This window comes from Euprymna scolopes, chromosome 2, assembly GCF_053919585.1.
Source record: "Euprymna scolopes isolate OS-2025 chromosome 2, ASM5391958v1, whole genome shotgun sequence".
In the NCBI taxonomy this organism is placed as follows: Eukaryota; Metazoa; Mollusca; class Cephalopoda; order Sepiida; family Sepiolidae; genus Euprymna; species Euprymna scolopes.
The window spans coordinates 145,529,115-145,543,177 of record NC_136483.1 but is presented as its reverse complement, the minus strand read 5'-3'; the positions used below and the strand labels follow the sequence as shown (position 1 = coordinate 145,543,177).

Genomic DNA, 14,063 nt, shown 5'->3' with positions numbered 1-14,063 from the left:
TCGTTACTGTTCTCAATCTCTTCATTTTTTTGTAGGCTTTTCGACAGCATGGAAAAAATTCAAATCCACATGATTTTCTTGTTCCAGTTCAAATTAGGCCGAAAAACTGCTGACAACTTGTGATATCAATGATTCATTTAGCCTAGGAATCACTAACGAACGTGTGGCACAGCAGTGGTTTGCAATGGTGACAAGAATCTCGAAGATGAAGATAGTCGCGGCTGACCGACTGCGGTTGATAACAAACATTTGAAAGCTTTAATTGAAGCCGATCCTTGCAAAACCACACGAGAAGTTACTGTTGAACTCAAGGTCGACCACTCAACAGTCGTTCGCCATTTAAAGCAAATAAGAAAGTCATAAAAGTTGGATAACTGGATGCTGTATTAATTGAATGATAATCGTTTTGAGGTGTCTTGTATGCTCCTTCTGCACAACAAAAATGACCCATTTCTTGAGCAGATTGTAGATCCTTTACGACATTTCTTGAGCAGATTGTAGATCCTTTACGACAACCGGCGACATTCATGGTTGGATGCCGGAGAAGCTCCACAACACTTCCTGAAGCTGAAATTGCATAAAAAAATGTTATGGTGACTGTTTGGTGGTCTGTGGCCGGTCTTATCCATCACAGTTTCTTGAATCCGGGCAAAACGATTACAGCAGAGAAGTACTGCCAACAAATTGATGAAATGCACCAGAAGCTCCAATGTATGTGCCCAAGATTAGTCAATATAAAGGAACCAAAAATGATAATGCTCGCTTGCATGTTGCTCAATTGACCCTGCAGAACAAATTGGGCTTCATCTCCCCACTGATTATCATTTTTTCAAGCATCTCGACAACTTCCTGCGCAAAAATGCTTCAAAAGCTGAGATGATGTCAAATTGGCTTTCAATGACTTCACCGCTTCCAGAACTCTGGATTTCTATGCTAGTGGGATAAATAAACTTGTTTCTTGTTGGCAAAAATGTGTCGATTCTGATGGTTTTTATTTTGATTAATAAAGTTTATGAAAGGAGTTATAATCTTTTGAAGTTGAACATGAAAAAAATGACATTACTTTTTACACCAATCTAAGAAGAAAAAAGTTAAAATAAAATGGCAAAGTATACCCGGGCTTGAACAAGCGACCATTGCATCTGTAGTCAAATATCTAGATGTCAATAATTCTGTTTTTTTTTTTTTTTAAGAAATGATTTGGTAAGATTTTATTATCTTCCTTGCCGGTGTAACATATAAAAATTCTCATGTAAAAGTTCTTCTGAAATATCGCTGTACATATCTATAAGAAAAAAACTCTTTTTAGGTTCGGATATTTTCGATTTTCGATACTTATCAGATGACGTTAGGGGTGTGTGTTCCTTGATAGAAGCGTTGATTGAGTTTGGATAAAATAAAATCCGTATTAAATATGTTTAAAGCCAAAACGATGCATTATTATGAAAATAAACAGATTTATTTTTGTTTGAAATTTATAAATATATTTTGAAATCAAACTTCATCCTCGGTATTTCTTTTTATTCTTTTTTTTGCCATGTTGTTGTTGTTGGAGCAGAGAATCAGTGAGTAGACGTCCGTTTGTCGTTTTTCACCTATCGGATGAATTTCTGCACAAAAATTTGTGTAGAATTTGCAAAAAGATAGGCTCAGCCATTTCAGAATCTATGAGAAAGGAACTCTCTCTCACTCACACACACACAGTGATTTTTATATAATAGTAGATACATATATATATATATATATATATATATATATAGGCATTAGTAAATAAATGTTCTCTTACATATTATTATATTTAAAAAAGAAAAACAATATTCTTTCTATTCATTTATACTAGAAGGGGTACCCGGCATTGCCCAGGTGTGGAGAGGTTTGTATGTAGGGGGGGGGGGTTTTAAAATAACAGTAGGAATCCGGGTGAAGAGAGGTATTAAAAAAAAGTTGTAGTAGCAGGGGGTGTACCCGGCGTTGCCCGAGTGTGTGTAGGTGGTGTAGTAAGGAATCCCGGTCGAAGAAAAAATGTAGTAGAAAAGATGACTTGGAGAAATGGTGTCAGAAATTCCGACCTCTCACTGCAGAAAATTGCCCAGTTGAGGGTGAAGGATTTAATGTTTTAGGCCAATTTTTCGTTATTTGTCGTCCAAAGGGTTGAGCTTCAAAATGATACTGATCTTGTCAAGATCCGTTGCCTCTGTCAAAAGTTTTTTGCAAGACATACAAACACACACACACACACATTTTGCCTTTTCTATATATAGATAAAGAAAAGGAGGGCAGGATTAAACCACACTGTACGTTATCAGTCAATTAGCAGACAGACATTACATAAACACATTTATTTAATATATAAATGTACGTTTAGTATTTGCTATATGAAAGATATAAAAAAAAATGTTTTTCTGCTATATACTTTGTGTTTGATTTCTGTAACAGCAATTGTATCGCTTGCGCTAATACACTTAGAAAAGATATGACTATCTTTCCTTCCACATTTTTATGTTTCCATTTTGAATTTATTTTGCTTTGAATTTTTTTTTATTATGACTTTTTTCCTTTTGATTTTTTATTTAATCTTTTAATTTTCCATTTAATGTTTTTCAATTTTAATTTTTTTTTTTTTTTTTAATCTTTCAGAAAATGCTTTTGAAGAAATTGAAATGACAGAAGACCAAATATTGCCAGCTCAACTTCAGAATTTAGGTGAGTTCTGTTTCTTCCTCTTTGCTTTTTTTAAAAAGATTTTTCTTATTTCTTAACAGGTTACAGTTTCTATCATAAATTTATGTTGAATGATGAAGAAGAATGTATTTCCTTGTTTCTTCACAAGGACACCACATAGCACAAGGTCATTTTTTAAAGTGGGGGTGGATCATTTGGGCATATTTTTTTCATACCTCAGACAGCTGCAAAACTTGACCACAGCTTCCTTATTACTCACTTGTATTTCTGCTCTTTAGTACAATGAAATCCGAGGAAAGAAGTACTCATTAGTTGTAAGATCTGTCATGGATGACTAAACCTTGACCTTTTTGCAATCAGGGTGCTGTGTAAATATATCTGGACATGTGGCCATAAAATTTTGATCATAAATTATTTTTAAAAAATGTAATCTGGGAAAGTGCAAGAACAGGCTATGAAATTGGTTATACCGGTATATTGGACAGTAACATTTAATACTTTTGCGGCAAAGCTTTTTCTTTTAACAATTACAAAAAAACTTATTGATCACTGATTATCATGATAAATGACACCCTAGCTGAACTCTCATCATTCAAACTGTTTAGCTTAACATTCACAGGCAACACGAGTTGAAACAAATATTACGTTGTGGCAAGGTATAAGGTCTATATATATATGTAAGGCACTGTATATAAATTGCGTTGAATATAAGATTTGTGTATATAGTGAAGTTTCTTTGTGTCTAGTGTTCATAAATCTTTGTGGATATGTGTGTGTAGCATAAGGTACAGGACATTTACAATACAAATAACACAAAGGGGATGGAACACAGTTCTGGGTGGTTATGCATCTTGTCAATAAAGAAAACATACCTTTGTTCATTCGGATCTTGGTTGATGAAGCTGCCAAAAGCTGAAATGAAAATTTCTTCCAAAGAAATGACCAGGAGTCTTCAGTTATATTTCAGATACCGTTTATTTCACTTTGTTTCCTTGTTGGAAGATTATACGCTTGTCTATTCTACTCCCTTTACGCCCAGACCAAAAGGCCTGTCGCTAGGGACTCAGCTGTCTCACAGGTTTGGACTGTCTCTCCTCGACTTCTCCCTTGAACTTCTGTCCCGGACTTTTTCTATAGAACAGATCCTATTACCTCATTTACTTCCATGACCTGACACGTGACTTCTAAACACGTGACTTCTAAACACGTTTTCCGATACCTGATTTAGTCACGTTGAACAACTTCATGCCGAGTCTGCTGTTTGGAAAGCTACATTCCCATCAAGACCAAATTCCAGGATCTCTTTGCCCTATTCTCCTTCCTACATTCCATTTTTTAATAACAAATATTTCTTTAATAAAATTCTGAATTTTTGAGATGAGATGTGATTGCTTGTGTTATGTTGATTAATCGGATTATTATTCTCATCTTGAGTGTTATTAACACAACGTTTCGGTCGCTTCAACTTGCGACCTTTAATCAACATAACACAAATATTTCTTTGTTGCACAAGTTAACTTTTAATCGTTGATTTATATGTTGACTCTTAGCAAGGTTACCCAGCATTGCCCCGGCATAATACATAGCACAAATACATTGAGGACATCGCAAAGGCTGCTGCAAAGTAGGGTTTCTCTACCATGCTTGAAAATTACTCCCAACTGAGAATATTCTATACCTCCACAAAGTCATCATTCACTCATGCATGGAGTATTGTTACCACATCTGAGCTGGTGCATCTTCTATTAGTCTCTTCCTCTTAGACAAGGCCCCCCCCAAAAAGTCTCAAATCTAATAGGTCCTGCATTAGCAGACAAGTTTCAACCTCTGTCCCTTTTTTTTTTTTTTTTTTTTTTTTTGACATGGTAGTCACCACTTATCAAGGCCCGGAGACCACTTGGGGATAAGGGTTATTGCATGTACAGTAATCTATGTGATAATATTGTAGTAATTGTTAGTAATGGAGATTTGATAAAGTGTCTTACTTAAGGGGGTGGTTTATCAGGAATTTGTTTATGTTGGACTTGAAGACATCCAAGTTGTAGTCAGGTGGGAAACAGGCAAATGGAAGAGTGTTCCACAGGCGTGCACTTCTAAGAAAGAAGCTTTGTTCATGGAATCTATGTTTAGATTTTGGCACAGATAAAGAGTGGGGAAAATTATTGACAGTGGTTTCAGCTAAACGGGTGTTTATCGTGAAAGATTAGCGATTTAGAAATAACGATAAAGCAAAGACAGGCCTGCAGTGTCTCTTCTGTGGGAGAGAGGCTGCAGGGAAGAGAAAAGGGCATCCCCCACTAAGCTACGAAGTCTATTTTGTACTCTGTCAAGGCAGGCTAGGCTGTTTTTAGCAGCTCCTGCCTAGATGTGGCAGCAGTACTCCATCCTTGGACGTACTTGGCTTTTATATAGATAGAGAATTGCATCAGCATAGAGATATCTACTGGAGCGGTAGAAGGATCCCACCATTTTTCCAGCGACCTTGGCAACAGATTTGATGCACGTGTTCCATTTCAGATCAGGAGTAAAGGTCAGTCCCAGCCCTTTGTCCGTTTTATAAGCACCTTAATGGAATGTGCTCTGATGAACTCATAGTATTTGCTCTCTCTCAAAACTTTGGAATTTCCTCTGTTTCCTGCTTTCCTGACAGTACTGACATGCAGAAGTTTAAATGTAATGTGAACAGACATCTCGCTACTCAACTCCCTATAATCCTCTGTTAGATATGATTCTAAATAGTAACCCCTTACACATAAGTGGCAATACATCTTGTTTGGGGAGTGAAAAAGTGTAAAAGTAAAATACAGAGATCAAATATTATCACGTCTGTTATCATTTAAACACTAATGTAACCTCCTCTTCCCTCTAACACTGGATGAAAATAGCAACTTGTGTTCAATTAATCATATCAAATGAATTGTTTATTGGTATTATGTTTCTAAATTAAGTAACTAAAAGAAGATTGATATGCTGCAGGAATTTGGAGACAGTATTCCACAGAGGAGCAATTCTATGAACACCTTCCTCAGATCTCAGCTTTAATCAGAGAGAGAAGAACCAGAATTGCTGGTCAATTGTGAAGGGCTAAAATTGAGAGATGAAATTGTCAGTGATGTTCTTTTGGGGATGTCGAAAACAGGGATATAATTCAGTGGGGAGTCTGCATAGAACTCCCAAGCAACTAACAAGCGACTCTCAATGCTTCTTTGGTATGGCATTAGAGGAAGACCTGGCTAGGTATGGGTTACTCGCCCTAACCCTTATCTTCGAGTGTTCATCAGATCTTGATAAGCAGTGACTTATTAGTATATAAAAAGAAGTTTAATATCTGCTTTACTGGAACTTAAATTTTATCATCAAGATGAAATGGGACTTCTTTGCAATCATTGTTACATCTGTTCTCGTACGTCTTACGATGGAGTATTGTTGCCACTGCTAAGGAGTCTACAATCACAGCACTATTTCCTACCTTGACAGAGTACAAAACTGATCTCGAAACAGCGTCTAGCTCACAGAAGAAACATTGCTAGTCTTTCTCTACTCTATTGTTATTTTTATGGCATTCGCTCGACTGAGCTCCAATCTATGGTTTCCCCCATGTAAACATTCACAAAAAACTTGTCTAAACCCACTATCAATAGTTTCTCTTTCTGTCTAAAACTAAACAAAATTTCCATGAGCAAAGTTTCTTTCTTAGAACTGGCTATCTATGGAATACAATACCGTGGTGCTGCTTATCGTAATTGACTCACTGTCTTTAGATTTAGGTTTCGATCTCAGCTCAGCTGGTGAATGTTTTAGAAAAACATAATACTCGCATGCACAGGTCTTTGTTTCTTTGTTTTTCATTTTTTTTTTTTTTTAAAGCAATTTAACGCTACATTTAATACTGGACAACGCTGGTACATAGGTCCTGCTAGTTAGCATATAAAAAGAAGTTTAATATCTGCTTTACTGGAAGTCAAATCTTTTTATCAAGATGAAATGTGACAGCCATTGATAAATCTGGACTTTTACCAAAAGATTGGAAAAGAAACTTGATAGTATGTATGCAAGAATGCTAAGAACTGCTTTTAACATCTTCTAACAGGGAAGCAACTCTATAGATACCTTTTTCAGCTCTGATCAAAAAGAGGAGAACCAAAATTGCTGGTCAATGCTGGAGAGCTCCGAATGGAATTGTCAGCAATGTTCTTTTGTACGTGCCTAGAGACGGATAGACTTCACAGAACGTACATCAAGAGGACTCCCAATACATCTATGAATGGTATAGCCTCAGAGGACCATTAAATGTGGATGGTATTGGGGGATGTGTGGAGAACAGGAGACCATGTTGAAAGAATGGGTCAGAGATCTTGGATCAGTAGATGTAAAACAGTTAAGGTAGTAGGTCCAGTTCACAGAAGGAAGGCCAAGAAAAACATGGGAGGAAGTAACAAAGATGGATTTTGAATAAATAACGACCTGGCCAGAGGTAGGTTATTATTGCAATATTTTTTATATAAACTGAATGTATAATTAAAGAAACTTGGAAGGTTCTATTTATAGACACTGGCGATAGAAACTGACCAATCATGTTGAGCCATGTTCTGCTAGCGACCAATCTGAAACCAGAATTGCTCCATAAAAATGTTGGATGTTTTAGAATTCCAGTACATAATTTTCATGTTAACACGAGAAAGATCTTTGCTCTTTGCTTGCAAAATTTTAAAGTCCAAGACATACAGATCAACTACTCACTGAAAACTTTTGAAATTAAAGATGGCTTCCAATTCAAAAGTTATTTCGGAAGGCGACTTCATAAATCCATCCAATGCATGCTGGCATATAAAACAGATATTAAAGAGATGATGATGAAAAATGTTTTGCCACTCTTTCATCCAATCATGGATCCGTTGATTGATGATTGTTATAAAGGATCAATGGTTCTTCTTTGTTATTGTAGTGAAATTCGAAAAATGAAATATTGAATTTCAAGTAAAATCAATTGTATCCACAGAATTGTCATGTCACAGTAATGAACATATCCAAAACTTACAAAAAAATAAGGTAGGAAATTAATTATTATTGAAAATAGTTTTCGAAGGCAATTAGCAAAAATTGAGTTTGCAAAATAAAACAGAAACCGGAGAGTTCTAATCTATATATATATATAAAAGCGAAAATGTATGTGTGTATGTTTGTGTGTCTGCTAAAAACTTTTGACAGACTGAATAAAAATTCACAAACTTGGTCTTATATGAAAGCTCCATCCTTCGCTCGACAATATCGAAAAATTGGCCAAAAACGTTAATTTTTTCACCCTGAAATCAACACTTTTCTACAGGGGGGGGTCAACAAAAACTGTCCTCTCATGACGAGATCGGTTGTACGCATGCGTCAGATGACGTCATAACCTGATTTAGTTTAAATATTTGAAGAACTGACACAATTTCATGTACGTCATGTTAGCTCAGTTGGTTAGAGCGTTGGGTCATTATCTAAACTTTTTGGGTTCGAATCGTGGTGTTAGATGTCTTTTTTTTTTTTTTTTTCGATTTTTTAAAATTTTAATATTGAAGCAGGGTTATTTAAGCCATTTTTCACATAACGATCATTTTTCTGTTTTTTTTTTTTATTTCGCTTATTCTTAAGTTTTCATTAATACCACCCACCCTCGACTGACCACACACACCCAAAAACACCCAGGTACCCACCGATTTTTTAAATTTTAATATTGAAACAGGCTTATTTAAGTCATTTTTCATGTGTTTTTTTTTTGGGGGGGGGGTTATTTTTCAGAAGTTTTAATTTTCATTTTTCTGTTTTCTTTTTTGTTTTTGTTTTTCAGATTTTTACATTTAACATCATTCGTTTGCCTTACGTTAGTTTTTTTTGTGTTTTTTACTTCACTTATTCTTATGTTTTGATTACACCCCCCACCCCCACCACCTGGGTATCCCCCACTTTATTTTTCAGATAAGTTTTAACGTTTGTTTTTCTGTTTTCTATTTTTATTTCGCTTATTCTTAGGTTTTCATTAACACCCCCCACCCCAGTCCGACCACACACACCTCCAAACACTCGGGCAACGCCGGGTACCGTACCCCCCCCCCCCCGCTAGTTGTAACTAAAGGGAGGTAAATATTTTCTGAAAATTGAAAATCTTTGGCCAATTTTGAAAAACTCACTCAATACGTGGTAATTGTCTTTAAAAAAACTATTTTCATTAATAATTAATTTTTTACCTTATTGTTTGTCGTAATTCTTGGATATGTTCATTACTGTGACATAACAATTCAGTAGATACCATTGGCTTCACTTGAAATTCAATATTTCAATTTTTGAATTTCTTTACAATAATGAAGAAGGAACCAGATCAACTTTGTAACACAGAAGAATCTGATAGAGAAATAACTCTCAATATACCTATGAAGAATTTGCGCGATAAAGAATATCGTGAGATAGTGTGAGTCAAGAAGAGCCATGAGCTTAGCATGACTTGATGAAGATGAAGGATGCCAATAGAATCAGTACAGGGTAGAACGATAAGTGTCTCCCTAAAGAAAACAACACTACAGCTTTATTTTAAAATTTTTATTGAAAAAAATCAATTCAAGTAACTTGATTATGTAGTAGAGCTGACATAATGTAGCAACCTTTAGCCTCGATACGGGTTGCCGGCAGAACCTCAGCGAATACTCAGCGGATGGCAGTGTTGTGGGAGGTCATGTTGTTGATATTTTCGACATATGACATAATGAAGTAGTCCAGCGGGTTCAGGTTGGGAGAGGAGGCCAGTAAGAGAAGAGTACAAAGTCGTAGCGTTCCTCCTTAAACCAAGTCGGTGTCTCTTTGGACTTGTGGGATGGTGCCAAGTCTTGCTGCTACATCCAGCGTCTGTCAGCAGATTTCACCAAGGGAATCACCACGCTCTTCAGCACATCCAGGTACACTTTGGTATTGACTTTCAAGCCGACTTTGAAGATGTGAGATAGCATGATATGGCCCTCACTTGAAACCACACCAAAAACCATAACTGTGGCTGGAAACTTTGTTGAGCTGAGCTGGCAAGTGTTGAACCATTCGAATTTGCATTTTGAAGGTGTTGGAAATGGTTCTGTTGTCATAAGTTGGATCAGTAGAGAGCATGAGTTATACAGTGGCGCATCTCCGATCATGTCGTCTTTTCTAGGGCGATAATTTTATCATTCCATCCTGTAAGAAAAATGTTTGATTTAACTTGATGAATGTTTCTGAATTTTCTGCAATTTTTTAAATGAAGATAATTTGAATTATTCAGACTGCTGTTCTCATAAGTATTAATTGTAATTTCTCCTAACAAACACCCCGGATATCTTAGCACTAAGTGAGACTAACCTACACTACTCCATCCCCTCTAACTACCTTAATATGCATGGATACCTCCCACTCTGCCGTAAGGACTCTGACAGACATATGTATGGGCTTGGAATCTACATTCGAAACACCCTCCCCTTGACTAGAGAAACTAAACTAGAATCGGACGATCAAGCCTTTATGTGCTTTAGACTTAACATGCAACATAACATTAGCTACTTTTATTTTCTCTACTGCTCTGCCTCGACTCGGGACTGTACCCTAATAAACAAAGTCTCTGACAGCATAGATACAGCACTTTCCCTCGATACTAGCGCACAAATGCATGTATTTGGTGACTTCAATGTCCACCACAGCAACTGGCTTGGATTTTCTACTCACACAGACGCAGCTGGTACCACAACACGTAACTTCTCTATATCTCATTCCCTATCACAGATGGTTACGTTTCCAACCTGTTCCCCAGACCAGCAAGAACAACATGCATCACTTCTAGATCTGTTTCTTACCACAGTTCCCGATGACTGTAACGAATGCCCACAACCCTCTTGGGAACGCCGATCATGCAGTGGTAATGGTTGAAATCGCCCTAAACTAAACAAGATATTATAAAAAGGCTGACTGGGAAAACAACAAGATATAAAAAGGCTGATTGGGAAGCCATCAGGGATGCTCCATAGCAAAATATCTTTTCACTTCCTGTTGAACATTGCGCAAATGAGACCACTGAATGGTTCAAAGCGGCAATCGAAGCACATTCTATAGCAAACCCCACTCTCCCCAATGGTTCACTTCAACTTGTGCAGCTGCCATAGCGCAAAGGCAGCATGCGTACCGCAAATTTAACTGACATAAGTCCAGTTCAAACAGACAGAAGTACATAGAAGCCAGAAATAACTGTAAGAAAGAAATAGCGACAGCTAAGAGAGAATTTACTGAAACCACCCAAAAATGCATCGAAGCATAGAAATTAGGGACCCGAGACTTCTGGAAAATCTACAACAGTGTAGAAAATAATAGGCAATCAACAATTCTCCCACTATCCAACAAACATGAGATTGTTTGCTCTGCAACTGAGAAGGCTAATATGCTTGCCAGACGGTTTGCCTCCAACTCCACACTGGACTCTGCTAACCACCCCCTCCCTGACTTTCCTTTGCAGACAGACGCCACACTAGACGATCTGAAAATCACCCCTGCTCAGGTGCATGCTATCATAAGAAAGCTTGACACTGCAAAAGCATGTGGACCTGATCTCATTCCGGCTGTGCTATTAAAAAAGTGTGCTGCTGAAGTAGCTCCAGTTCTCTCCAAACTTTACAACAAATGCCTTAATGAATCTTGCTTTCCTGCCTGCTGGAAAACTGCTTCTGTAGTGCCAGTTTTCAAGAATTCTGGCGAAAGAACTGACCCAGTAAATTATCGCCCCATTAGCCTCCTCCCACTTTTCGCCAAAATATTTGAGACCAAAGCTCTAGTCCATCACCTTACAGATGCTAAACTTCTGACTGACCAAAAATATGGATTTAGGCAAGCCCGCTCCACAGCAGACATCCTAACTGTAATCTCAGAATGTATATACCATTCACTGGACAAAGCGGGGGAGGGTAGAGCAGTAGCTCTAGATATATCTAAGGCTTTTGACAGGATATGGCATGAAGGTCTTCTCAAGAAAATCAGATCATGCGGCATCACTGGAAGAATACTTAACATAATTAGATCCTTCTTAGATAAGAGAAAAATCCAGGTTGTCCTTAACGATCGCACATCTAAACAATATGAGTGCGGGAGTGCCTCAGGGGTCTATCCTTGGACCTCTGTTATTCCTAATATTCATAAATGACCTCCCTAACAAAATTGTCTGTGAGATGGGTATGTATGCTGACAACACCACGCTCTATAACAGACACGACAGGAAAACAAATGAACACATATCTAAAGAAATGGCAGAAACACTAGAGGAAGACCTGATCCGTAGTGGAATGGGGACAAAAATGGATGGTTACCTTCAATGCTGCCAAGACTAAACTTGTTTCCTTCAATAACTGCAAGAAACCTTCTCTACCACCAATAACAATGGTCAAAATCTATCTGAAAGCACATCTTTTAAACTCCTCGGCCTAATGTTCACAGGAAACATGAGTTGGAACAATTACATTGAGAACATTGCCTGGACCACTGCGAAGAAGGTGGGTTCTCTCTACCGTGCTAGAAAGCTATTAACGCCTGAAAGTATCCTATACCTCTATAAGGCCACCATTCGCCCATGTATGGAGTATTGTTGCCATATTTGGGCTAGTGCATCTGCCACTAGTCTCTCGCTCCTAGACAAGGTTCAAAAGAGAGTTGCCGATCTGATAGGTCCTGAACTGTCAGCTAAACTTCAGCCTCTGTCACATCGACGAAATGTTGCATCCCTCTGCCTGTTCTACAAGTACATTAACAGTGAATGCTCTGATGAACTGGAAGCACTTGTGCCCCCTCGACGTAAATACCCTCGACAAACCCGACAAGCAACTAAATCCCACCCCTTCACAGAAGAAATCCCTAGATGCAAGAGAGTCTTCTACTCCAGTAGTTTCTTCCCCAGAACCGCGAGACTTTGGAATTCCCTTCTGTGTAATGTGAACTGACATCTTGCTGTCGAACTTCCTACACAGTACCCCTGATGCTTATGTCCCTGATAGTAGCCCCCTGTAACAAAGTGGCAATGTGCCTTGTTTGGGGTGAAAATGCAATAAAAAAAAAGTAAAAATAAAAAAAAAACCTTTGACCTTTTTCAGGTGTATCTTGTTAGACTTTTGAATCTTTCTGTCAAATCCTGAAATTTGCATGAAATTTTGAATAGACCTGTGATTCAACAAATAAAATACTAGATAAAATTCAGTTCCAAGTGATGCTGTTCTTGAGGTTGAAGGTTCAATCCTCAGTGTGGGTAATACTAAGAATACAACAGTAAATTAAGACTTCTATTCGGTCATGGCTGATGGAATGAGTGCATGTTACCAGCATGGATTGAATAAAGGGTTCTGTTTGAAATTCCATACAAATTCCCCGAGTTCCACAGAAAGATTCACAAGTAAAAGATACACTTGAAGAAGGTCAGAGGTTACATCGACCGAAATATTGTGAGAATAACGCACAAAATGAGAACCATAGTCTGAATAATCCAAATAACGCAGAGGATGTTGTAGATTATTTATTTGATTGCATTTTGTTATTTTTAAACCAATATGTGTAAAATGTTTTTTTTATTTTTAATAAAAAAAAATGTTATTCTCAAGAAATTTAATATCTGCAATTATCGAGTGGCGTTGAGCTTAGAGACATTTTGATAATTATTTCTGTTTTCAAACGTTTCTAAAACTTTCTCCGATTTTTTTTTCATTCCTTCCAGAATCTTCGAGTGAGATGAAGAACATTTTGGCTAACAGACATCTCCGCGAAATGTTGGTCCAAGTGAACAATTCAACGCAAATTGGTCAAGACATTGAGAAAGCCATGCAGGAGCCAATATTCTGTGAATTTGCATCAAAATGTTTGGAAATTGTGAAAAAGGATGGAAATTCCACTGATGCACCAAATTTACAACTGCCACAAGTAAAGGACATTGATTTGCCAAAATAAAGTCACCCCCCTCCCCGAATAAAATTTAAAAAACAAAAACAAATAACAAACAATAATAACAAAAAAAAAGAAAACAAAGCAAAAAAAAAAAAAATGTGATAAGAAAAATTAAAACAAAAGAAAAATTAACTTTTGAATGTTTTTTTCTTTTTATCTTTCTTTCCATTTCAAACTACTTTTAATCAAATAACCAGTAGTTTCATTTTATTTTTTTGTTGTGCATTGGGCATTTGGACTTTCACTGAAAATGGAAGTTTATGCAAATTTACGTATCAGCATATCTGTCTTGGTTAGGGGAAATTACAACATTTTTAGATGGTCCCCCAATTTGTACTGACTAGGCTTAACACTGCTTAACTTTGGTGATCTAACATAGCAACATACAGTAACGTTTAACTCGCCCTCCATAAATCTGG

General features: G+C 37.1%; 1 protein-coding gene across 5 annotated transcripts in view; it reads left to right on the top strand.

The window, feature by feature from the left end:
- Window positions 1-13,784, top strand: part of LOC145297039 (zinc finger HIT domain-containing protein 3-like) — a 32,283-nt gene extending 18,499 nt beyond the window's left edge. For all 5 annotated transcript variants that reach the window (XM_080143269.1, XM_080143280.1, XM_080143267.1 and 2 more), the window contains 2 exons: window positions 2,638-2,703; window positions 13,418-13,784. In XM_080143269.1, the coding sequence (XP_079999395.1) occupies window positions 2,638-2,703; window positions 13,418-13,647 (296 nt within the window). In that variant the 3' untranslated portion in view covers window positions 13,648-13,784. The remainder of the gene's footprint in view (window positions 1-2,637; window positions 2,704-13,417) is intronic.
- The last annotated feature ends 279 nt before the right edge of the window (window positions 13,785-14,063 follow it).